The sequence below is a fragment of the Mesoplodon mirus genome (genome assembly GCF_964341445.2).
Source record: "Mesoplodon mirus genome assembly, chromosome: 5".
Taxonomy (NCBI): domain Eukaryota; kingdom Metazoa; phylum Chordata; class Mammalia; order Artiodactyla; family Ziphiidae; genus Mesoplodon; species Mesoplodon mirus.
In genome coordinates this window covers 43,159,037-43,185,633 of record NC_138980.1, presented here as the reverse complement: position 1 = coordinate 43,185,633, position 26,597 = coordinate 43,159,037, and the positions used below count along the sequence as shown (strand labels likewise).

General features: G+C 38.6%; 2 protein-coding genes across 2 annotated transcripts; both read left to right on the top strand.

Annotated features, from left to right (window-relative positions):
- Positions 1-9,259: 9,259 nt before the first annotated feature.
- LOC309804857 (olfactory receptor 7A10-like) lies at positions 9,260-10,201 on the top strand (the record flags this gene model as incomplete). Its single annotated transcript, XM_082622510.1, has 1 exon — positions 9,260-10,201. Exon 1 carries the CDS (start codon positions 9,350-9,352, stop codon positions 10,199-10,201), a length of 852 nt encoding a protein of 283 aa, XP_082478636.1. The 5' UTR covers positions 9,260-9,349.
- Positions 10,202-21,742: 11,541 nt separating this feature from the next.
- On the top strand, positions 21,743-22,696 carry LOC309804851 (olfactory receptor 7A17-like; the record flags this gene model as incomplete). Its single annotated transcript, XM_082622505.1, has 1 exon — positions 21,743-22,696. One exon carries the CDS (start codon positions 21,743-21,745, stop codon positions 22,694-22,696), a length of 954 nt encoding a protein of 317 aa, XP_082478631.1.
- Positions 22,697-26,597: the final 3,901 nt, after the last annotated feature.

Genomic DNA, 26,597 nt, shown 5'->3' with positions numbered 1-26,597 from the left:
AATCCCAAGAGCATCCCCATGTCTTCATGTTGATCGCCTGAGGGAGGACACCCAAAACAGGGAAATCGTTTCAGGTGTGAGACATTGGCTGGATTCACTGGAAGTCTCTTAGGACCTCCCAGATGAGGTGTACCACTCATCTGGCATCTGGTAATAATGGTTTCAGGTTACCAACTTTGCAGGAGGTGGGGCAGAGATTTTTCTTATCAAACACATGTAAGATTGGTATGTAAAAATAACAAAGCTCCAGGAAATATACAGAGACAGGTCATTCCAAAATCTTAATTTGAGTATTAAAGCAGGATCTGATGGAGACGTGTTAATTGGAGTCACCAAATTAATGTTAATACAGGAAATTGTCCTCTAAGGCAGCAGTGCAGTAAGTCTTTACTACTCGGGAGTCTGAAAGCTCTTGTCATTCAGATGGGATCTGAACTTGTAACTCTGGTCAAGGTTTACTGCTGACTTTTTCCAAAATATCTTAATACCTGAGCCATGATGTAATGTCTCTGCCGCAGCTCTACCCCAGTGTGGGTATTATCACATGTGATGTCTCTAGCCTATGTTAAGAAATACTTCAAGAACCTTAAAGTGTTTTTGGATTCCTTGTAAGGAATTGGCTGGAGACAGTGCTCCCTTCACCACACAATGTGACTGTTTTACAAGAGTTAGGAAGATCAATGTCCTTTTGGCTTTAGTGTCAAAAAGGTCATGCTCCTATCAAGCAATTGTTTGTTTTAGTGTTATGGATACTGGCAATCTTATGATTGCTCATTATAGATTGGCTGCACAACTTTTCCATTCCCCTCTTCCCTATTAACAGAACCTGATTATATTTGGAAGTGGTCACGTGCCCAGCAAAGATACCATATTTTCCACATCCTCTTCAATCATGGACAGTCATGGATAGTATGTGAAATTATTGGGTAGGAATATTGAAATGCTCCGTAGAAGTCTTTCTCCTTTCTGTCTCCTTTTTGTCTGGAATTTGCACAAGACAATGAGACTCTTGGAGCTGACATATCTTGGAAAACCATACACTATGGATGTGGGAGCAGAGAGATAGAATGAACCCTGAACCTCTTGTTAGCATGGAGACATGGTGCTGGCCACCCTTTTTATGAGGGAGATAAGTTAATCCCTCATTGGATAGTAACACTTTTACTTTTTCCATTTATGTAGCCAAATTTTATCCTAACAGTACAAACAGAGTCCTTTGTCTTCACCGGATTTCTCAGAGTCATATCAGGAGCCCAATTTTGGCAACTATGTAACATTTCATAGTATATATTTTGTTTGCTTATGTAGGTATTCACCTAGTTTTATTTCCCCTTTTCTTACTTCTGCCACAATATTTCTCTTGTCATATACATTTAAGTGTTTTGCTTTGTTTCATGTACTGTGTAGTCTCCTTAAAATTCTTTTAAATCATGTTATGTGAATGAGTGAATAAATAAATGATGTTTTTAAAATGACACTAGGTCCTAGACACTTGTCCCATTATATTCATTGTTCCAAGAGAATTCTCTCAAATCTCCTATACTCACTCTTGTGCTGATGAGAAATCATCTGCAAAACATAAGAAATATTTCCAGACGCCACCATGTGCTAGATAGAAAGGGCTGAATTAGAATCACACCTCCCTGACTCCAAGTAAGGTCCTTTCTCACTCTGCAGGGCTGCCTCACTCATTCATGCTTCTCAAATAAGAGTAAATGTTAACGTTGAAACAGAGCAGAAGGCTTAGAGTTGAGCAGACATAAGGGAGGGCCAGTTCCTTCTAGGGGAGGAGAGAGAGGGCTTAAAATTGTGCTCTAAGATGGGAAGTGAGAGGAAAGGAGCTCAGAAGGAATGCACTGCAAGAATTCCATTCAGAGGCAGGGATATGACCTGTGAAGGATATTGTTTATCCATTTCACAATCTCATCAACTTGACTGTTTCCCCAAAAGACACAGTTAATAAAATATTTCTTTCTATCCACATCGCTTTCCCACAGTACTTACTGGACTACTCCAGCATCCCTTAATGGCATCACTTGAAGAATTTGGTCCTATTGGCCCTTCTCTCCCTGGACAATGGGTGCAGAAAGGGCAGGCAGTGGGTTTCCCGCGCTGGTTCTCTGGAGTGATTGCACATCTCGGAGAGGCACAGAGAGAATGCTCTTAGCCTGGGGATGATGAGCTGCAGGTGAGCTCTGCAGAAGCTGAATACTCAGAGCTCTTCGTTAAATTAATTGTTTTATTGTTGCTCAATTCCCTAAGCAATTCAGCTCTCTTGAAGCCAAGAGACCATAAAAAGGAAACTTTTCTGCCAGTTCAGTCTCCATGGGTTCACCTTGGGGGACCAGATACATATTCCCTTCCTACCAATGCGTCCATCTCCCCTGGAATGAATATCTCCCCCATGTATATAACCTCTCATGCAGAGTATATTGAAAAGATCATCCCATGAGCTTCTGTGCTGCCTGTCAGTGACACTGAGTCTCTAGACATAGCTGTTGCCTGACCACACACATCCCAAAAAAGATCCTCCCTGAAACTTCAACCTGATATGTTTTGAAAACTGGAGATAGATTTTGAAGAAAATGCATGGGCTATTTCACTTGATGGAGAGTAAATTTTTTGGCTGCAGAAGTAGAGTTTTCTTTGTGCAGACCCAGTTATTCAGTTTTTTCATCATGGGTAAATGCATTCACATCTTTAAACCCACATGGGTTATTTTTCTGGCTATATACCCAGGTGGGCTATTCAGAGCATTCCTTTCCAATAAGAAAGAGTACTTTGAATATAAAATCAGTACCAATAGTGACTTAGAACAGGCATTGGCAAACATATTCATAAAGGACTATATAATACATATTATAGGCATTGTGGGGAATCGGTTGCAATGGAGTTAAGTCCGTTGCAGGGACGTTAACTCTCCCCTATTTTAGTGTGAAAGCAGTTGTAGACAATACCTACACAAATGGACTTGGCTGTAGGTGTTCATTTTCTGTGGATGCTGTAACAACTAACCACTAACTGGATGGCTTAAAACAACAGGAATTTATTTTATCACAGTTCTGGAGGCTGGAAGTCTAAAATCAAGGTGTCAGAAGGGTTGCCCTCCCTCCAAAGGCTCTATGGGAGGCGTCATTCCTTGTCTCTTCCTGCTTTTAGTGACTCCAAGCATTCCTGGATTTTGTGTCTGCATGCCTTCAATCTCTGCTTCCATAATCACATGGTCTTATCTCTGTCTGTCTCTCTGCTCTGTGCCTCTTTTAAGGACACTTGTCATTGGATCTAGGGTCCACTTGGAAAATCTAGGTTGATCGCACCACGAGATCCTTGATTATATCTGTAAAAAGACTTTTTTCCCCAAACAAGGTCACATTCACAGGTACTAGGGGTTAGGATGTGGATATATATTTTGGGGGGCCACTATTCAACCCACTATGCTGTGTTCCAATAAAGCCTTTTTACAAAAATAGGTTGTGAGTGGAATTTATTCTGTGGGTAACAGTTTTCTTAACCATGATTTAGAGTGTAGATTCAGACAAAGGGAGTAAGTAAATGAGAGACAACACTGTAAAATAGAAAGAACATTAAATATGGCTTCCCTTCTGCTAGTGGGTTTCACCTACTAGATGTGAAACTGAGCAGGACCCTGAGGGCTCTCCCAGGGACAAGCCCTTTCATGTCACTTGCTTCTTGTTTGTAGAAAAAAGCCTTCATCTCGTAGGCCTTCCCCATATTCCAGAGAGTAGACTCAATTAATGATTAGAGAAGTGGAGGAGGATGTTGACTACATGTTGAGCATAAGCAGGTAGACCCCACAAGGTTGGAACCAGAAGCCTGATGGTTAAGATTCCCAAAACATCACCCTGTTACCTCACCACCAACCATTCAGAAGAATGTCCATGATCACATACCCTGAGACCCTCACTTCTAACACTGATTTTAAAAACTCTTGCCTGAAATCCATTGGGGAGTTCTGGTCTTTGAGCATTAGCTGCTCATTCTCCTTGCTTGGCACCCTGAAAATAAATGTTGTACTTTTGTTCACCACTACCTGGTGTCAACAGACTGGCTTTGTTGTGCAGCAGGTGAGCAAACCTGGGTTCAGTTTGGTAACAGAAGATCCAGGAGATTTATATCACTCAGGCTCTGCACAGTCTCCCCAGACCATGGCTGACCTGTCAGACCCATCCACCATCCTGACCCTCTTCCCAACATAGATGCTCCCTATGCCAATGTACCCCATTAAAGTCAATCTAAAGTATGTCAAATCTTAAGTCTAGGAGAGGTATGATGGAGGCCCAGCCATAAGCTGTTGTTAGGTTCTTGTGCTGATGGTTCCAATGGCCTAACAAGCAATTCTCTCACTAAAGCACCTGGGTGTAGCCCTTCAGACCACCACAGCATAGTGTATGGAGCCCAGAACACCTGATTTAATTTATGGCAACACTGACACCTGTGTATCTTTGGAGATGGTTGTAACTTCTGAGCCTGTTTCCTTATCTATTAATTAAGGTAAATGTGAATTTCAGCAAAGATTCACTAGTAAAACTGTTTGAGAAGTGCCTAGCGCATTATCAGCATTCACTAAATTATTTACTATTTTAAATTTGTGGGAAGTAGGTGCCATTCTTCCAGCTAATTGATGGGTATTGTTCAGCAATTACTGCAGTAAGTGGGGCAGCTCTGCTTCCTGCTGTGGCTGCCCTGGAGGAGCTCTGCTCTGTGTGTCATCAACGGGCTTACCAGGGCAAGTTCTTCTCACTAAAATGGCAGAGTCTTTAGAGCACAGTGGAAATATGCAAGGTCTCTTAAGGGCTATTCTCAGACTCAGGATGCTTGGTGGAGAAGGCTTCAAAATCCCTCACCTGACTCCAGCACTGGACCATAGCCTTGGTAATCAAAGAATGGTCCACAGACCAATTTGCAGAATCAATATCATTTGGGAGCTAGTTACCAGTGCAGACTCTCTGGGCCCATGTTAGACCTGCCAAATCCGAATCTGCAGCTGAACAAGACCTCCAGGTAATTCCAGTATAAGATGATGTTGGAGAAGTCACGATCTGTTTGTCACCTCCTCACTGTTGACGCTTGTGCTGGATAATTCTTTGCGGTGGGGGCCATCCTGAGCATCATAGGTTGTGTAGCAGCATCCCTGGCCTCAATCCACTAGGTGGCAGTAGCAACTCCCAGGTTCTGACAACCAAAAACTCCAGACAGTGTCAGGTGTTCCCTGAAGGAAAATCACCCTGTTTGAGACCCACTGGCCTAGAGCGTGAGAACTAGAAACACCTTGAGGAGGTTCCAATCAAAGCCAATCCCTTTCTAAGCTCATAACTCTGGGCAGATCACTTAACCCTTGTGAGTCCAAATTCTGCAAATTTCAAATGAGATACATATTTGTACTGACCATGCAGAACGGACTTTTGTAAAAATAAAATAGGACAATCCAAATAAAATTATATCTTATGTGTGTGGTTTTTAAAAATATCTAAACATGTCTTATAATTAAACTTTTTTTTAAAGAGGAGTGACAGCTCTAAATTAGAGATACAAGCATGAAGTCCCTGATTTGTAAAAAAGTCACATGAAGCCAAGGATTATATGTGGTTTTGCAGCAAACAACACACCTCACTCTCTTGTTGCAGAGGGTTTACCAATATTCTGGAGAGATCAGGAGCTGTTGATCCCTGGAACAAGACAGTAATTTGGAGGGCCATGGAAACTCGTCAAAATAGGTTCCTCATTTGCAGATTAGGAAAGGCTGGAGAGTTCATGAGAAGAAGTAACACAGACTGGATTCACCTGACTTCTGTGTCTCCTGGGAACAGAGTATCAGCAGGAATAGTTTGCTTTTTTCCCAGCATCCCACAGGGAAGTGTTGTGCTGGGAGACGGGAGTAACAAGGGAAACAGTGCCTAACTAACAGACATAGGGAGCTGAAGATATCTCCTCTGTTACAGTCCCTCTGGCTGTACATCCTTGAAATGCACAGGACTTGGTTGATGCTTTTGGAGTCATAACTCTGGTTGGGGGGCTAATGCTTCACTCCTTTCTTCTTTGTTTTTAGTTTTTGTTTTTTTCTTGCGGTACGCGGGCCTCTCACTGCCGTGGCCTCTCCCGTTGCGGAGCACAGCCTCCGGACGCGCAGGCTCAGCGGCCATGGGTCACGGGCCCAGCCGCTCTGCGGCATGTGGGATCTTCCCGGACCGGGGCACGAACCTGTGTCCCCTGCATCGGCAGGCGGACTCTCAACCACTGCGCCACCAGGGAAGCCCACTCCTTTCTTCTGGTGTGCCTGGGAACAGAGCTTCAGTCTTCATCATCAACCATCCAGGGAGGAACTCAGATATCCACACAGGGACTTTCCTCTCATAGACCCCATCCAGGTGAGTCTGAGAGTTCAATAGGTACTTCAGGAAAGGTTCAGAGAGAATGCAAGTGGAAAACTTTTATCTGAAGTCACCTGAGAGCCTAATTAGTCTAATCCAGAGTTGAGATATTTGCCATGTTTGTTTTCTAGGTTTCCTAATTAACTTATAATTCATTTATTTAATATGTTAAAAAGAGAAGTGTCTGATGAGCTCAGCAGCACAAGAGTCATTGTTGATGATTAAGTGATGGGAATTGAAGTCCAGTTGGATGAGGCTAATGAAGTAATTGGGAGCATAAAGTGGTTCCAGTAAAGTTAGAGAGTATTAGAGGATTTTCCTAGTTAAGGGGAATAAGAAAAGTAGGTTTAGAGGCATGTTCAGTGAACTAAAGGTATTTGTTAAAGATGCGATGCTTTTAAGCATGTTGTGTATTTATTAGAAAGACACAGACCTGTGGAGGTAGATACTAGCTTGCAACAGTTCTTGAGACATACTTTTCACAGTATCTTCTCTCATGCTGGGTATTCACATGAAAAATTTGATTTAATATGCAAAATGAGTATGCTATTGAACTTGAATTTGTAATTCTTCATTAGGAAGAGGTGGGAAAGCAATGGAGACATTTGTGAGATAGAAGAAAAAAATCAGCCAAATCTCATCACCAGTGATAAGCATTCACTTAGTAACATGAAAGAACTATGCTAAGTTTTTTATATCGCTAGATTTGTATACCAACTTAGGAGGATGGATACCACTATCCCCATGATTTGAGTAAGGATATTAACGTTTAAATGGATCCGTAATCCCACTTAAGTTCAAACAGCTAATACGTGATAGATCCGAGATTCACACATTTGTTTTTGGATTCAATTTTTTTTGTATTTACAATGATTTAGAAAAGTCTTTTACCATTTATGTTTTAAATCCTCATCTATTGTCGAACATTGTATATTTTCTGTTGTTAATTTTTCTAAAATAACAATGGCTCCTAATCATTTTCTTTTTTCATTTGTGCTTTATTTTTAGGTTCTCATTAGCTATCTATTTTATACATAGTATCAATAGTATATATATGTCCATCCCAATCTCCCAATTCATCCCCCCCACCCCCCCTTTTCCCTCTTGGTATTCATTCTTTTGTTCTCTACATCTGTCTCCATTTCTGCTCTGTAAATAAGATCTTTTATACCAACTTTTTCAGATTCCACATATATGCATTAATGTATGATATTTGTTTTTCTCTTTCTTACTTCACTGTGTATGACAGTCTAATAATTTTCTAAGAATAATTAATTGTTGTTAACTTTCTAGGTCGATGTTCAACCAGTAAGATATCTTGTCAGCATAAAGATAATGACTCATTATTCCTTTGATAAACTGCTTTAGGCTACTTTATTAGGTATTCTGGACATCAAGGGGGTATAAATGGGGATGGAATGCTAATGAAGCTTTATCCTCATAGCAGTCTCTCAGGGACCACCAGAACTTATTAGATCTTATTTTGTAGATGAAGAGGTTCAGTATGGGGGTGACCATGGTGTACATCACTGAGGTCATCAGACTCTCCTAGAGGATGAAATGCCTGCAGAACTGAGGTGTACATACCCCAACGCCTGTGCCCTAGAACAAGGTAGCCACCAAGGGGTGAGACCTACAGGTGGATCTTGTTTTCCTCCACAATGCCCCTTTCCTTCTCAGTTTTTCAAGTAATTTTTAAATTTTTCTTTTAGTACAAGACACAAAATTTTCATATCAAAATGAAGCTCCACAAGCGGCTTACCAACTTGAATTTGGGTACTATTTTCTATATTCTCTATGGTAAAGATAATTTGATGTTGACCACTTGCCTTGTATCATTCCTTTCCTAACTATTGTGGCTGGAATTGAGAAGAGCCAGGGAGTAATAAGCGCAGTAAGTCATAATGTACTGTGTGTGTGTGTGTGTGTGTGTGTGTGTGTGTGTGTGTGTGTGTGTGTGTGTGTGTGTTGTGGGGAATGAGCACTTCTCTGGGCAGTGGTACTTAAGTTTACTCCAAAATGTGACCCTTAAAAGACAGATACAACAATATTAACAAGCAGTTAGAAATAAGGAAGGGATCCTTTTCTATTCACAGGAATTCTTTTAAATTTTAAAAGAGAAATTTTAAATGTGAAAGGACCAATATGTGAATGAGTGACTCCCTCCTTGGGTCTTGAAGTTTCAGCATTGACAGGAAGTCCATCTTGCTCCTCAGCATCCTCTGACACCATCTCTCATCACTCTCCCTCTTGTTCATTACCCTTGACACTTTGGCTCCCCTCTGAGTCTTGAATATTTGAAACAAGTGTCATCCTCAGGGCCTTTGTACTGACTCTTTCCTCATAGGGCACACTCGTTCCCCCAGATAATCTGGAGTCTCTGCTTTGTCTTCCTTCAGGTCTCAGTTCAACTTTCTCCTTATTTGCAGGTCTTCTTGAATTCCCAGTAAAATATAACACCTCCATTCACTCTATTTTATACCTGCTTATTTTTTCCATAGCATCTGTCACTGTAAGACATGGTAATATGTTTTTTTTTGTATTTGTTAATTTATACTTTTATCCATTATTGGATTTAGGGAGTTTTGTTCTTAGAATCCTGTACTTTTACCCCAGAAGATAGTCAGTACTCAACATAAACTGCTCAAATGCATGAGATAAACTTGCATTTAAACTGTGTAATAGATGACCTATTGGTGGAAAGCCTGAGTGTGGGACAGGAATTTCTAATTAAAGATTATCCCAGAAAATCCCTTAAAAATGACCAAAATATATAATTTAAAGTTTTTCACTATATTAATTCCCACACGTGTAAAAATTAATCATGTTCTTTTTTCTTTCCTATTAGTGATCACCACCACACGGCACAAGGCAACAATACACAAATTTCAGAATTTATTCTTCTGGGATTATCAAATGAACCAGAACCGCAGCCCCTCATATTTGGACTTTTCCTATCCATGTACCTGATCACTGTGTTTGGGAACCTACTCATCATCCTGGCCATCAGCTCAGACTCCCACCTCCACACCCCCATGTACTTCTTCCTCTCCAACCTGGCCTTTCTAGACATTTGTTTCACCTCCATCACCATTCCTAAGATGCTGGTGAATATACAGACTCAAAACAAAGTCATTTCCTATGAAGACTGCCTCACACAGACATATTTTTTCCTACTATTTGCACAGTTGGGTGATTTCCTTCTGACAGTGATGGCCTATGACAGCTTCATAGCCATCTGCCACCCCCTGCACTACACAGTCATCATGAATCCTCTTCTCTCTGGACTGCCGGTGCTGATATCCTGGGTGATAGGTGCCCTGAGTTCCTTGTTACAAACCTTACTGGCATTGCAGCTGTCTTTCTGTACAGTCTCAGAAATTCCGCACTTCTGTGAATTCAAAGAGGTAATCCAACTTTCCTGTTCTAACACCTTTCTTAATAACACCATGATGTATTTTGCAGTTGGGCTGTTTGGTGGTGGTCCATTCGCTGGGATATGTTACTCATACTCTAAGGTAGTTTCCTCCATAGGAGGAATCTCATCATCTCAGGGGAAGTATAAAGCATTTTCCACCTGTGCATCACATCTCTCCACTGTCTCCTCATTTTATTGTGCAGTGTTAAGAATGTATTTTACCCCTGCTATTACCCACTGCTCACACTCAAGTGAAGCAGCCTCAATGATGTACACTGTGGTCACACCCATGCTGAAACCCTTCATCTACAGTCTGAGGAATAAAGTCATAAAGAGTGCTCTAAGAAAATTCTTTGGGGTGGCAGTTATAAAAGGGCCAATTGTCCTGGGGTGAAGAAGTGTCATTTATTGCAGGGCTTAAAGCATTAGAGGCTGACATTGTGATTCCCTGATCAGATTGTGGAAAGAACACTTGCTCCTTCAATTTACTCTCTGGTATTTCCATTTATTCGATTTCAACTTCTCTATACAAGTTACCTAACTCACTTCACTAAGCTTTATGCTCTCTGCTATCTAATTTTTTTCTTTGTCATTCTTCTACTTCCCTAAATTGATTTTCAACCTTAAGTGAAATATATTGAAATTCCCATTTATCTCATGACACTTCGTGCATTTCTTAAGAATAATTTCTTCTGAAGTAAAATATTTTATACTGAGCAATTTTTCTTTCATTTTACTAACAGAATAATCATGACTTGTACTATTCCTTTGGAAAAAGAGAAAACAACTTGGCAACCAAAGCCATTTCCACAATTTCATAAGACAGTAAAATATTTATCACTTTTTTCTTCTTCATTTCTTTGTTCATCACTACTACACCCATGCTGAACCCCTTTATCTGCTCTCTGAGCAAGAAAGACATAAAGGAGACTCTGAAGAGATTCAATGGGATGGCAGTCACAAAAGGGTCAATTGCCCTAAGGGTGATGAAATGCCGTTGATTGCATGGCACAAAGTCCCACAACCAGAAATTGTGATTCTTTGTTAATTGTGGAATACAATTTGCTCATTGTCTTTGTTTCCTGTGATTTCCATGTTATTTTTAGGTTAAGTTATCTATACAAATCCTGTAACTCACTTTATTATACTTTCTCCTAAGTCTATTATATAGGCATTTTTTAATGTGCTTTTTTTCTACTTCAAAATTTTCCAAACTTTGGATATGAAATATTTGGGCTTTCCCAATTTTTCATGGACTGACAATAGCTTCTTAGGAATAATTTCTTCTTAAATGACATATATCATCCCAAGTAATTTTTACCTTGTTTTCCTGAAAGAATAGTCATGAGATGAATTACTCATATAAAAAATTGTACAGCTGAAAACAAAGGCAATTTATATAACTTTATAAAAGGGTTGGCTGAATCAGTGGGTGTGAAACTGTGGATAAAGAGGGTTGACTACGAGGTTATATACAGATTTTCAACTGCAGAGGGTGTCATTGCCCCAACCCCTGCACTGTTCAAGGGTCAACTCTTTATACATGTATATGTATGTGTATGTATCTCATGATCAAAAGATGACTCACTAGAGAGCTGGAACACCTAACTAGTCATGTGATTCAGGGTCACAATTTGTGCAAACTAACGTGTCTGCCAATCTCCTGCTTACCTGGGAGGAAACTGCAATGGAGTAACTTTTTAATACAATTATCTATCTATAATAAAATTCAAAAACAGAGTAATGTTGAATTTTATCTTTAAATATCAGAATAAATGCATAGAATGAGAAGATTATTACAATTGCTGTCAGTTCTGTACTATTTAATATTTTATTCGGTTAGTTATTGCTGCATAACCACTCATCCTAATGGTAAAGGTTTTAATATAATGCCTTTATTATCAAATGAGATTTAATATTGAGGAGTTGTTTTGATCTCTGCTGGGCTCCTCATGAGTCTGTATTCACCTGTAATTCTATATGTTGTAACTCTAAAGCTCATCCATGAGGTTGTATGCAGCCATATTGCAATTCTTTCTTCACTAATATATGATAGTCTACTCCATTTATATATGTATTTTAATCTTATAATTTGTGGAAAAAATAGTTTATCATTGGTGACATCAGCATCATGGTGGCAGAAGACTCTCCCTTTGTCCCACCCCTTCAATCTACTATTAGTAAAACATCTATAACTAAACAAAGGTTCCTCTGCCCAAAACGCCAGACCTCCAGAGATTCACATAGTTGCATATCTGAAGGTGGGTAGATTAGAATACATAGAGGACATGGAATCAGGGGAACAGCAGAGGCAGTGCCACTGGTCCCGGCCCCAAGGCTGAGGCAGCTGAGCCCATAGCCCAGAGAATCTGGTAGCACCAGTGGGGGTGGCACACATGGCCCTGGCCCCCTGGATGCAGCAGCACATACAGCCACAGGAAATCAGGCAGCACAGATGGTGTAGCCTTTGACCTAGGTCACCTTGGATATGGCAGTAGTGCCTACCATCCTGGTTCCCCCAGCAGACATACCAACCACAGCAGGGACAGTGGCAGAACCAAGGCACCAGTGACCCTGGAGGCACAAACAGTGGTGACAAGGGCACTGATGACACCTCTGGCAGAGGCCATGAAATGCAAAAAATATAGTTTCTCCAATATAGCCACATGCAGCTCAGGTAAAAGAAACCAAATACTTGTGCTACAGAGTCATCTAACTGCAAAACATAGAAGATCCTCTTGTTCCCACTCTGTTGAATTGTTAGAATCAAAGTAAACAAGGTTTTACTTAAATAAGAAAGCTGCTTTCCATTTCAAACACACTGGCAGAGGAGCAACCCATTGAGCCCAGTGAAAAACCACAGTAACATGGAAGCATAAAAAGGAAATAACAGTTTTCCAGAAATCAATCTTAAAGTCATGGAAGATTGTGATCAAACAAGTAGAGAATTCAAAACAGTGTCAGGAAGAAACTCAACAAGATACCAGAAAATTCACAAAGGCACTTAAATAAGTTTAGGAATAAAAATAATGAACGTGAGGAACAATTTCCAAAGAGATGAAAACTGTTAAACATAACTGCACAGAAATTCTGGAGCTAAAGAATTCAATAAATTAGATGAAGGATGCATTAGATAGCACTAGAGGTAGAGTACACCATATGGAGTATAGAAATAGTGAGCTCAAAGATAGAATGATTTAGGAAGAAGAGAAGAGAGAACCTTTCTTGTTTGTTTGTTTGTTTTTAAATGAAGCAACTCTACAAGAGCTATATGACTCCATTAGAAAAGGTAACAAGCATAATGGGTATCCCAGAAGGAGAAGAGAGTGAGAAAGAAAGAGAGTTTATTTGAAGAAATAATAGCTGAGATCTTTCCAAGTCTGGGGAAGAAATAATAGAAGACCTAAATATATCAATGCAAAAGACCTTCTCCAAGACACATTATATTAAAACTGTCAAAAGTCAATGACAAAGAAAGACTGTTATAGGCAGCCAGAAAAAATGGAGAGTAACCTACAAAGGTATCATCATTAAGCTATGAGCAGATTTCTCAGCAGAAACTCAAAAGGCCAAGAGAGAATGGAAAGACATACTTAAAATATTGAAACATAAAAACTGTCATCCAAGAATACTCTATCCAGCAAAGTAATCCCTCAGGTATGAAGGCTAAATAAAGCCTTTCCCAGACAAACAAAGGCTAGGGGAGTTCAGCAACCAGAACTGTCTTATAAGGATGTTGAAATGAACTCTTCTACCTGAAATGTAAAGGCAAATGTACACAAAACGTTGAGTAAGGTGATAGACAGAAACCAAAAATTGAAACTGTATATCAGAGTAGGTTATTAAACAATTATAGTATAATGTTAAAAAAACATTAAAATAACTTTAGCTACTTCATTTGGTAACTGAATCACAACATGAAAAGGAATATTTTCTGAAATGGACAACTTCAGGCAAAAGAATGAAGCTGAATCGCTCTATTACACTACATACAAAAAATAAACTCAAAATAGATTAAAGACATAAATGTAAGACATGAAAAGTTACAAATCATAAATAAAACATAGGCAGCACCTCTTTGACATCGATCTTAGAAGTATCTTTGGGGATATATGTCCTCAGACAAGGAAAATAAAAGTAAACTAAGGAGACTACATCAAACAAAAAAGCTTTGCACAGTGAAGGAAACCACCACCAACACTAAAAGGCAACCTACTCATGGGGAAAGGTATTTGCAAATTATATATCTGATAAGGGGTTGTTATCCAAAAATATAAAGAATTCAATCAACTCAATATAAACAAAAAATTAGTAAATGGGCAGAAGACCCTCAGTTGACATTTTTTTCCCCAAGAAAGACACACAGATGGTCAAGAAGCACAGACAAGGGGCTCAACATCATTAATAATCAGAGGAATGGAAACCAAAACCACAGTGAGATACAATTTCCACCAGCTAGAATGGGTATTATCAAAGAGAAAAAAATCAACAAGTGTTGGTGAGGACCAGATGGGACCAGTAAATGATAGCCAAATTTCACAATTTCTTCTTCTGGGATTATCAGAGGAATCAGAATTGCAGTCCTTCATAACAGGGCTTCTCTTCTCCATGTACCTGATCACTGTGTTGGAAAACCTGCTCATCATCCTGGCCACCATCTTAGACTCCCACCTCCACACATCTGTGTAATTCTTCTCCAATCTGTTCTTTTTAGGTATGTTTCACCTTCACCACCATCCCAAAGAAGGCAAAGTCATGACCTATGAAGTCTCCATCAAACAGGTATACATTTACCTATTCTTAGTATATTTGGACAACAACATTTTCCACCTGTGCGTCTCACCTCTCATTTGTATCCTTATTTTATTTTGTGGGCTTTGAGTGTACCTCAGCTCTGCTACTACTCAAGCCCTTCTCCTCACAGTCAAGTACAACAGCCTCTATGATGTTCACTATGGTCACACCCATGCTGAACCCCTTCATCTACAGTCTAAGGTACAGAGGCATAAAGAGTTCTCTGAAAAGATTCTTTGGGATGGCAACTATAAAAGGACCAACTGTCATAGGGTTAAAAAATCCCCATTTTTGCAGGGTGCAAAGCATTTGAGCCGGAATTTGATATTCTTTGATCAGAGTGTGGAAGTAAAACTTGCTCCCTCTATTTCCTGAAATTTTCATTTCTTTGATTCTACTTCTTTGTAACATTGAAGTAACTCACATTTATGTTTCCTTCTCTGATTTATAAACAATTTCCCCCTTTGTCCATTTTCTACCTTCTCAAATTTTTTCCCAAACCTGATTCAAGATATTTACAATTCCCATTTACATCATGGGGCAACATGGATTTCTTAAGAACAATTTCTTCTCAAATTATATATATCATCCCAAATAATTTTTATCTTGTGCCACTGAAAGAATTGTCGTAAGTAATAATACTACCATGCAAAAACAAAACTACACTTACTAGCCAAGGCATTTTATATAATTTTATAATAGAGGAAAACTAAGACTACAGTTTTTGATTTTGTATACACAATTCCTTTGTAAATCACTGCCTTAACTGCTCTTCTTGCAAATGGAGACTTTAACCTATAGTTTGTTTTACAGGTGGTTATTCAGTTTTATTCTTCACTTTAGGATCATGCTCTCTCTTTTTTTTTAACATCTTTATTGGAGTATAATTGCTTTACAGTGGTGTGTTAGTTTCTGCTTTATAACAAAGTGAATCAGTTATACATATACATATGTTCCCATATCTCTTCCCTCTTGCATCTCCCTCCCTCCCACCCTCCCTATCCCACCCCTTTAGGTGGTCACAAACCACCGAGCTGATCTCCCTGTGCTATGTGGCTGCTTCCCACTAGCTATCTATTTTACGTTTGGTGGTGTATATAGGGATCATGTTCTCTTACTCAGCTGTGTCTGCAGTGACTACCCTAGTCACTGACAAATGATAATCAACTACAGGTTTCCAATTGGAGTCTACACAGAAACACAGATTTGAATACATACAATTAACATGGCTTTTGAGTTAGGGAAAAACATAAATAAGATGAAAATTTAAACTACACTTTGTATTACTAGGCAAAATATTTCATTTTCATGCTCTATATGTATTCATTGAAGTATGGGTTTTGGTGTCCATGTGAAAGGTTCCTATTTTCATTAGGGTTAAGGAATGGTTGTTGTGATTATAGTGATACATTATGGGTAATCACCTATAACATGAGTGAAAAACATTTCTTTCAAGATCACACGCATAAAAGATTCTTGGTGGAGGGGCTTCCCTGGTGGCACAGTGGTTGAGAGTCCGTCTGCCGATGCAGGGGACATGGGTTCATGTCCCAGTCTGGGAGGATCCCACATGCCACAGAGCGGCTGGACTGGTGAGCTATGGCCGCTGAGCCTGTGCGTCCGGAGCCTGTGCTCTGCAACGGGAGAGGCCACAACAGTGAGAGGCTCGCGTACCTCAAAAAAAAAAAAAAAAAAGATTCTTGGTGGAGAAGACTAAACATGTGTATACCTGATTCAAAGACAGGACCACAGCCGTGCTACTCAAATGTGATACACAGACCAAGATCTGCAGCATCAACTACACCTGGGAACTTGTTAGAAATGCAGTCCCAGCACCACTTATTGAAGAGGCTGTCCTTTCTCCACTGTACATTCCTGCCTCCTTTATCAAAGATAAGGTGACCATATGTGCGTGGGTTTATCTCTGGGCTTTCTATCCTGTTCCATTGATCTATCTTTCTGTTTTTGTGCCAGTACCATACTGTCTTGATTACTGTAGCTTTGTAGTATAGTCTGAAGTCAGGGAGCCCGATTCCTCCAGCTCCATTTTTCGTTCTCGAGATTGCTTTGGTTATTCGGGGTCTTTTGTGTTTCCATACAAATTGTGAAATTTTTTGTTCTAGTTCTGTGAAAAATGCCAGTGGTAGTTTGATAAGGATTGCATTGAATCTGTAGATTGCTTTGGGTAGTAGAGTCATTTTCAAAATGTTGATTCTTCCTATCCAAGAACATGGTATATCTCTCCATCTATTTTTATCATCTTTAATTTCTTTCATCAGTGTCTTATAATTTTTTGCCTACAGGTCTTTTGTTGTCTCTTTAGGTAGGTTTATTCCCAGGTATTTTATTCTTTTTGTTGCAGTGGTAAATGGGAGTGTTTTCTTGATTTCACTTTCAGATTTTTCATCATTAGTGTATAGGAATGCCAGAGATTTCTGTGTATTAATTTTGTATCCTGCTACTTTACCAAATTCATTGATTAGCTCTAGTAGTTTTCTGGTAGCATGTTTAGGATTCTCTATATATAGTATCATGTCATCTGCAAACAGTGACAGCTTTACTTCTTCTTTTCCGATTTGGATTCCTTTTATTTCCTTTTCTTCTCTGATTGCTGTGGCTAAAACTTCCAAAACTATGTTGAATAAGAGTGGTGAGAGTGGGCAACCTTGTCTTGTTCCTGATCTTAGTGGAAATGCTTTCAGTTTTTCACCATTGAGGACGAGATTAGATCACTCTCTAACACCATACACAAAAATAAGCTCAAAATAGATTAAAGATCTAAATGTAAGGCCAGAAACTATCAAACTCTTAGAGGAAAACATAGGCAGAACACTCTATGACATAAATCACAGCAAGATCCTGTTTGACCCACCTCCTAGAGAAATGGAAATAAAAACAAAGATAAACAAATGGGACCTAATGAAACTTCAAAGCTTTTGCACAGCAAAGGAAACCATTAACAAGACCAAAAGACAACCCTCAGAATGGGAGAAAATATTTGCAAATGAAGCAACTGACAAAGGATTAATCTCCAAAATTTATAAGCAGCTCATGCAGCTCAATAACAAAAAAACAAACAACCCAGTCCAAAAATGGACAGAAGACCTAAATAGACATTTCTCCAAAGAAGATATACAGATTGCCAACAAACACATGAAACAATGCTCAACATCATTAATCATTAGAGAAATGCAAATCGAAACTACAGTGAGATATCATCTCACACCGGTCAGAATGGCCATCCTCAAAAAATCTACAAACAATGAATGCTGGAGAGGGTGTGGAGAAAAGGGAACACTCTTGCACTGCTGGTGGGAATGTGAATTGGTACAACCAGTATGGGGGACAGTATGGAGGTTCCTTAAAAACTACAAATAGAACTACCATATGACCCAGCAATCCCACTACTGGGCATATACCCTGAGAAAACCATAATTCAAGAAGAGTCATGTACCAAAATGTTCATTGCAGCTCTATTTACAATAGCCTGGAGATGGAAACAACCTAAGTGTCCATCATCCGATGAATGGATAAAGAAGATGTGGCACATATATACAATGGAATATTACTCAGCCATAAAAAGAAACGAAATTGAGCTATTTGTAATGAGGTGGATAGACCTAGAGTCTGTCATACACAGTGAAGTAAGTCAGAAAGAGAAAGACAAATACCATATGCTAACACATATATATGGAATTTAAGGGGAAAAATGTCATGAAGAACCTAGGGGTAAGACAGGAATAAAGACACAGACCTACTAGAGAATGGACTTGAGGATATGGGGAGGGGGAAGGGTAAGCTGTGACAAAGCGAGAGAGAGGCATGGACATATATACACTACCAAACGTAAGGTAGATAGCTAGTGGGAAGCACCTGCATAGCACAGGGAGATCAGCTCAGTGCTTTGTGACCGCCTGGATGGGTGGGATAGGGAGGGAAGGAGGGAGGGAGATGCAAGAGGGAAGAGATATGGGAACATATGTATATGTATAACTGATTCACTTTGTTATAAAGCAGAAACTAATATACCATTGTAAAGCAATTATACTCCAATAAAAAAATTAAAAAAAAAAAAGAAATGCAGTCCCTGGGCCCAACAGAGACCTGATGAATCAGAATTTGCATTTGAACTACAAACCGTGGTGATTTGTATGCACAGTGAATTTATAGATGTCTGGTCTAGAATAGTTTCTCACCATCATAATGATGACTTTTGGAGGAGAGTGTTTGTGTTGTGTGCTGTTCTGTGGTTTATAGGAGGTTAGTAACATCCCTACAGATATTGCCAAATAACCCTAGGGGCTAAATCATCTCTGTTTGAGAATCACTGCCCCAGAGTTCCAGAACTGAGATATTCTAATCAGACTCCATCCCTCACTTGGTTTATACCTTTAAGCAGAACACTAAATCCTTCTGAGTCCCATTTCTACAATGGAGAAAGGAGTTTATAAAAGTACTACCTCATAGAATGCACTGCTTTTAAAACTAAATTTGACAACTTTTGTAATATGCTAAGCTAGTTTATGGGGCATAACAATATCTAAATATGTCTCTTATAGTTACAAACATTATATGATGAGAGACAAAATGACAGCTCTTAACCTCTGATATAAGTAGAACATTCCTAATTGTCCTGGGAAAAATATCATGAATCCAGGGAATATAACACCCAAGATTTTATATTACAGGAGCAAAGTTATCCCTGTTTTTGAAGAGGGGAATAGTCAGGTTTAGAGACTTCAGAGGTTGTGTCCCCACCACAAATGAAAGCTTTGAAAACTCATGTGACCTACTCAAGACAAATCCCTCAATATTACACTTTAGAGAAAATTTGAACTCAGGTGATGAGGCAGTCTGGGAGGCTTAGCGCTTTGGAATCAAGAGAGCTAATGGAGAAGGAGTAATAAAAACGGAACTCACCTAACTTATAATATAGTCTCCTAGGAACAAAGAATCAGCAGAAAAAAGTTCCATTCTGCCCAGACCTGTGTCTACAAGGGAAATTATGCACTTAGTCGTTGGAGTAACAAGAAGAAAACATGCCTAATGAGCTGACATATGAAGCTCTAAATATCACCTCTGCTGCCATCCCTCAGCCTGTGCAACTTTGGACAAGACATGGTCCTTGCTTTTGCAGTCCTAAATCTGGCTGGGAGATCAATGCTTGATTTTATTTCTTCCTGTTGTCTTATTTGAGGACAAAACTTCTGTCTGCATCATCAGTCATTTAGGGGGGAATTTTGACATCTACAGGGAAAGCTTCCTCTCTGAATCTGCATGCAGGTGAGTCTGAGAGCTCCACAGACACCGCAGGAGAGAATTAGGATGGAAGCCAAGAACTTGTACCTGAGGTCACCTGCGAGCCAATCTAGCATAGCCCAGATGCCAGAGATCACTGTGGTTGTTTTGCTGGCTTTCCTAAATTAATGTATTTATTTATGGTCTAAAAATAAAGTGAACATTGCACTTGGAAATGCAAGTGTCAGTGTTGACAATTAAAGGGTATTAATGGAAGCTCCATTAGAAGAAGGAATGGCAGGCATAAAATGCTTCCAGTAAAAGAGGACAGTAAGTCTAAGGATCTTATTTATTAACAGGAGTGGACAAATAGGGAAAAGCCTCAGGAAAATGAAGTCTTTTACTGCTTCATATAAAACATGTGCAACTTTTGTTGTATTTTGTAAATTGATGGTTTTGAATTGTTAGTTTATTCCCTTTGCTTATTTTCCTCTTGGGCTACTCAAACTGTAAGGTGTTTCACATCATAAAGATATCACTGTTTATGTCCTTGGCAAAAAGATATTTTAAAATTATTTTTCCTGTGCATCAAGGAGATGTCACTGGAGCTGGAATGTTGACTAACCAAGGAAGCTTTTCTTCATTGCATTGTCTCAGGGGCCATTTGTGTTTGTTGGATATTTTTCCCCTTAATGTCCATTTCATTCCTCTCCATCCCTCTCTCTCTCTCTCTTTCCCTCTCTCATGCTTTCTATAGTTCTTTAAACATGGAACAGAAAGTGGCCATACCAAAAAGAAACCCCAAGTTTATTGTTCCATGGGAAGCTTATGAACTGGAATTTCTGGGGACCATTTATACATTCTTGAGGAGAAGGATAATCTGATCTGACCAGCTTGAGTTGCAATCACTTATGGCCTAAGGAGAGTGGATCTGGGTGAGAAAAGCATAGTAATAACACAGCTCAGGAGGCCATGGTGTATGTCTGTGCCTGTGCCTTGTGGAGTGAGAGCAGTTCTTAAAGTAGAGGCACCTGGACTCAAATATTAAGATGACTTATAATAGAGAGGCCAGAATTCAATCAACAGATGGAACTAAGAAGGTGATCTGATATAATTCACAGGAAGCCTTTGCAGCTCAATTCATGTGCATGGAGCAACATGGAAGGAGAGATTCTCTGTGTATTGAAGTTTTAACTGTAGCAGGGAGGCCACTTTTTCCTCAGCATCCTCTGACACCGTCTCTAATTACTCCCCCTTTTGCTTATTTCTCTGCCCCACTGGCTTCCTTGTTTGGATCTGAATACATGGAACAAGCATTTTCCTCACGTCCGTCCGTTCCTTCTGTGAGGCACACACTTCTCCTATTATCTTACTAGCTCCTTCTTTTTCTTTCTTGAGCTATCTGTTCAATTATCACCTTGTTTGTTGCCTTTACCAGAACACTCAGTACAAAATAACACCTCCTACTATTCTCTCCTTTATACCTGGTTTTCTTTTCTTCATAGCATCTGTCACCATATGACATATTATATAATGTTTTATTTGCATATCATCTTTCACCATCCTTGTATTGTGGGAGATTGGTTTTTTCACACTCTCCACTTATTGCCTTCATGTTCTGGGAACATGGTTGGCACTCAATATATATTTCTCAAATGTATGAAAGAATACATTAAAACTCTAGAATATATGACCTCTTTGGAAATATGCTGAGAATGGGACAAAAATTCCTAGTCAGAGATGAAATGGAGTATACCTTCAAAGAACTTACCTATAAAAAATATTAACATTAATTTCTTGAGGGATAAATAGAAATTGCAGTATTTCAGCTATGTGAGTTATGCCAGTTTGTGTGAAAATTAGTCATGTTATTTTCCTTTTTCCTGATAGTCACCTCTACCCCATGGGACCAGGTAACAATACACAAATTTCAGAATTTCTTCTTCTGGGACTTTCAGAGGAACCACAACTGCAGCCCCTCATATTTGGGATTTTTCTCTCCATGTATCTGATCACTGTGTTTGGAAACCTGCTCATTATCTTGGCTGTCAGCTCAGACTCCCACCTCCACACCCCCATGTACTTCTTCCTCTCCAATCTGTCCTTTGTAGACATCTGTTTCACCTCTACCACCATCCCAAAGATGTTGTGGAACATTCAGACCCAGAGCAAAGTCATAACCTATGAAGGCTGCATCACCCAGATGTATTTTTACATTCTCTTTGGAGAATTAGATGACCTTCTCCTGACAGTGATGGCCTATGACTGCTTTGTGGCCATCTGCCACCCTTTGCACTACATGGTCATCATGAACCCCCGGTTCTGTGGACTGCTGGTTCTGATATTCTGGGTAATGATTGCTATGTATTCCTTGTTACGCAGCTTAACGGTGTTGCAATTGTCTTTCTGTCCAGATGTGCAAATCCCCCACTTTTTCTGTGAACTGAATCAGGTGGTGCAACTTTCCAATTCTGACAACTTTTTAAATAACATGGTGATCTATTTTGCAGCTGTCCTGATGGGTGTTGGTCCTTTTGCTTGTATCCTTTACTCTTACTCTAAAATAGTTTTCTGCATACGAGGAATCTCATCAGCTCAGGGGAAGTATAAAGCATTTTCCACCTGTGTGTCTCACCTCTCGGTTGTCTCCTTATTTTATTGTATGGCCTTAGGAGTGTACCTTAGCTCTGCTGCTACCCACAGCTCACTCTCAAGTGCAACAGCCTCAGTGATGTACACTGTGGTCACACCCATGCTCAACCCCTTCATCTACAGTCTGAAAAATAAAGACATAAAGCGGGCTCTGAAGAGATTCTATTTGATGCCAAGTATAAAATGGCCAGTTGTACTGGGGTGATGAAGTGCCCTTGATCGCATAACTCAAAGCCTCGGAATGAGAAAATGTGATTCTTTGATCATTGTAAAATAAAATTTGCTCCTTCTACTTATTTCCTGGGATTTATTATTTTTTTGATTCAGCTTCTTTATACAATTTTAGTAACTCTCTTTATTAAGCTTTATCCTCAGTCTGATATATAGGCAGTTTTTGTTTTTTCTACTTCAAAATTTTCCTACCTTTGGATCAAAAATGTTTGGAAATTCCATTTCTTGGATGGAGCACCATAGATTTATTAATAATAGTTACTTCTCAAATGACATGTGTCATCCCAAGTAATTTTCTCCTGTTTCCCTGAAGGAATGGTTGTGAGTTGCATTACTCATATAAAAAATACACTTAACAACCAAGACAATTTATAATATTTTTTATTAAGGTTAGTTTATCCAGGGATACAGAAAAATTACTTTAAAGTTATAGGAGGATTTTTGGCTATACAGAGGGTTGGAGGCCCTAACCCTCTTGTTGTTCAAGGGTCAACTTGTGTGTATAATATATATATATATATTTTTTTTCTCAAATGCATTGGCAGAGGAGCAACCCATGAAAACCACAGTAACCTGAAATTAGAAAAAGAAAATAATAGCACAGGCAACTCTTCTTAATACTCTGTAATGATCTATATGGGAAAAGAATCTAAAAAAGAATGGAGATATATATATATATATATCCATATATATATGATACATTTTTCTGTACATCAGAAACTAACACAATATTGTAAATCAACTATAATAATTTGTTTTAAGAAAAGAAAATGACAGTTTTCCAGAAACCAATCTTAATGTCATGGAAGATTGTGATCAGACAAGTAGAGAATTCAAGATAATGTCAGGAAGTTACTCAAAAAGCTGCAAAAAAGATAGGCAATACGTCTTTGACACTGGTCTTAGCAATATTTTTGTATATATCTCATCAGGCAAGGGAAATAAAAATAAATAAATGGACTACATCAAACTAAAATCTTTGCACAGTGAAGGAAACCACCAACAAAATGAAAAGACAACCTACTCATGGGAAAAGATATTTACAAATTGTATATCCAATAACGGGTTGTTATCCAAAAATATAAATGATTCAATCAATTCAATATTAAAAAACAAACAACCCTAATAAAAATGGGCAGAAGACACTCAATAGACATTTTTGTAAGGAAGACATACAGATGTTCACTTGAAAAGACTGTGTATTCTGCTGTTTTGGGATGTGGTGTCCCATAGATAACTATTAAGTCAAATGGTCTGTTGTCCCATTTAAGACCTCTGTTGCGCTACTGATTTTAAGCCTAGATGATCTGTCCATAAATGTAAGTGTGGTGTTAAAGTCCCCTACTATAATTCAATTATTGTCAATTTCTCCCTTTATGTCTGTTAATATTTGTGTTGTATATTTAGATGCTCCTGTATTTAGTACGTATATGTTAAAAAGTGTAATATTCTCCTCTTATATTGATCTCTTTATCATTTGAGAATGCCCTTCTTGGTCTTTTCTTATAGACTTTGTTTAAAGTCTATTTTTTTCCGATGTGAGTATTGTTATCCCCACCTTCTTGTTGTTTCCGTTTACATTAAATATCTTTTTTCATCCCCTCACTTTCAGTCTGTGTGTGTCTTTAGCTCTGAAGTCTCTTGTAAGCAGCATATTGAAGGGTCTTTTTTAAAAAAATCCAATCAGTTACCCTATGTCTTTTTATTGGACCATTTAGTCTATTGAAAGTTAAGGTGATTATTGATAGGCATGTACTTATTGCCATTTTGTTACTTGCTTTCTGTTTGTTTTTATAGTTCTTTATTCATTTTGTTTCTTCCTTTGTGATTTGATTTTTAGCAATACGGTTGTGTTCCTTTTGCCCTAGTTTTTGTGTATCTATTGTAGGTTTTTGATGTATGGTTACCACGAGGTTTGTATATGTTGACCTATGACTATATCTACTTTTCAAAACAGGTTGTCCTTTAAGTTGAAACACATTCTAATAGGACTACATTTTTACTCCCTCCACATTTTGTGTTTTTAATGTCATATTTGCCATCTCCCTGTTCATTCCCTTACTTCTTATTGTAGTTATAGTTAATTTTGCAATTATTTTTTGTCTTTTCAATCTTCATACTAGTTGAAGTGGTTGATCCTCATCCTTTTCTATATGTTTGCCTTTACCAGTGAGATTTTCTCTTTCTTACAGATTCTTACCCTTTGTTATGACTTTTTCTTTCCTTCTTAAAAAAAACCCTATATCATTTTTTAGGGTAGGTTTAGTATTGATAAATTATTTGCTTGTCTGAAAATTTCTTTCTCTCTCCTGCAATTCTAAATGATAATCTTGCTCCGTAGAGTGCCCTAGTTTGCAGGTTTTTCCCTCTCAGTGCTTTAAATATATCATGCCACTCCATTCTGGCATGCAAAGTTTCTGCAAAAAAAAAAAAAAAATCAGTGGATAGACTTTTGGGACTCCCTTGTACCCAACAGTTTTTCTGGTGCTGCCTTTAGAAACATATATCTTTAATTTTCCCATTTTAATTGATATATCTTGGTGTGGGTCCAGTTGCTGTCATCTTTTTTGGAAGCCCTATTTGCTTCCAGTACCTGAATATCTGCTTCCTTATTCAGGTTTGGGAGGTTTTCAGCCATAATTTCATCAAATACATTTTGACCACCTTCTCTCTCTCTTTTCTCCTTTTGAGACCCCCAAATTATGTCAGTGTTGGTATTCTTAGTGTAGCCCGATAGATCCCTCAAACTATTCTCATTTTTAATTTATTTTCACTTTGCTCAATGTATGGGTGATTTCCATTATTCTATATTCCAGATAACTTATGCATTCTTCTGTATCACCTGGTGTGCTATTAAATACTTCGAGTTGTTGTTCATTTCAGTTATTGTATTCTTTAGTATTGACTATTTTTTTTAGTATTTTCTAGTTCTGTGTTAAAATTATCACTATGTTCATTAATTCTTTCTCTTATTAGTTAGCAATCTTACTACTAATGCACTGATTTTTTTATCAGTAAATTTTGTTTCGCTAGTTTTTTCACTGCTGTTCTCTTGCTCTTTCAATCTATTTATTTATTTATTTATTTATTTATTAACATCTTTATTGGAGTATAATTGCTTTACAATGTTGTGTTATTTTCTGCTGTATAACAAAGTGGATCAGCTATACGTATAAATATATCCCCATATCCCCTCCTTGTGTCTCCCTCCCATCCTCCTTATCCCACTCCTCTAGGTGGTCACAAAGCACAGAGCTGATCTACCTGTCCTATGAGACTGCTTCCCACTAGCTATCTATTTTATATTTGGTAGTGTATATATGTCAGTGTCCCTCTCTCCTTTGTCCCAGCTTAACCTTCCCCCTCCCCGTGCCCTCAAATCCATTCTCTATGTCTGCATCTTTATTCCTGTCCTGCCCTTAGGTTCTTCACAACTATTTTTTTTTAGATTCCACATATATATATTAGCATATGGTATTTCTTTTCCTCTTCCTGACTTACTTCACTCTGTATGACAGACTCTAGGTTCATCAATCTCACTGCAAATAACTCAATTTTGTTTCTTTTCATGGCTGAGTAATATTCCATTGTATATATGTGCCACATCTTTTTTTTTTTAAACACCTTTATTGGAGTATAATTGCTTAACAATGGTGTGTTAGTTTCTGCTTTATAACAAAGTGAGTCAGTTATACATATACATATATCCCCATATCTCTACCCTCTTTGAGCCTCCCTCCCTCCCACCCTCCCTATCCCACCCTTCTAGGTGGTCACAAAGCACCAAGCTGATCTCCCTGTGTTATGTGACTGCTTCCCATTAGCTATCTATTTTACATTTGGTAGTGTATATATGTCAGTGTCACTCTCTCACT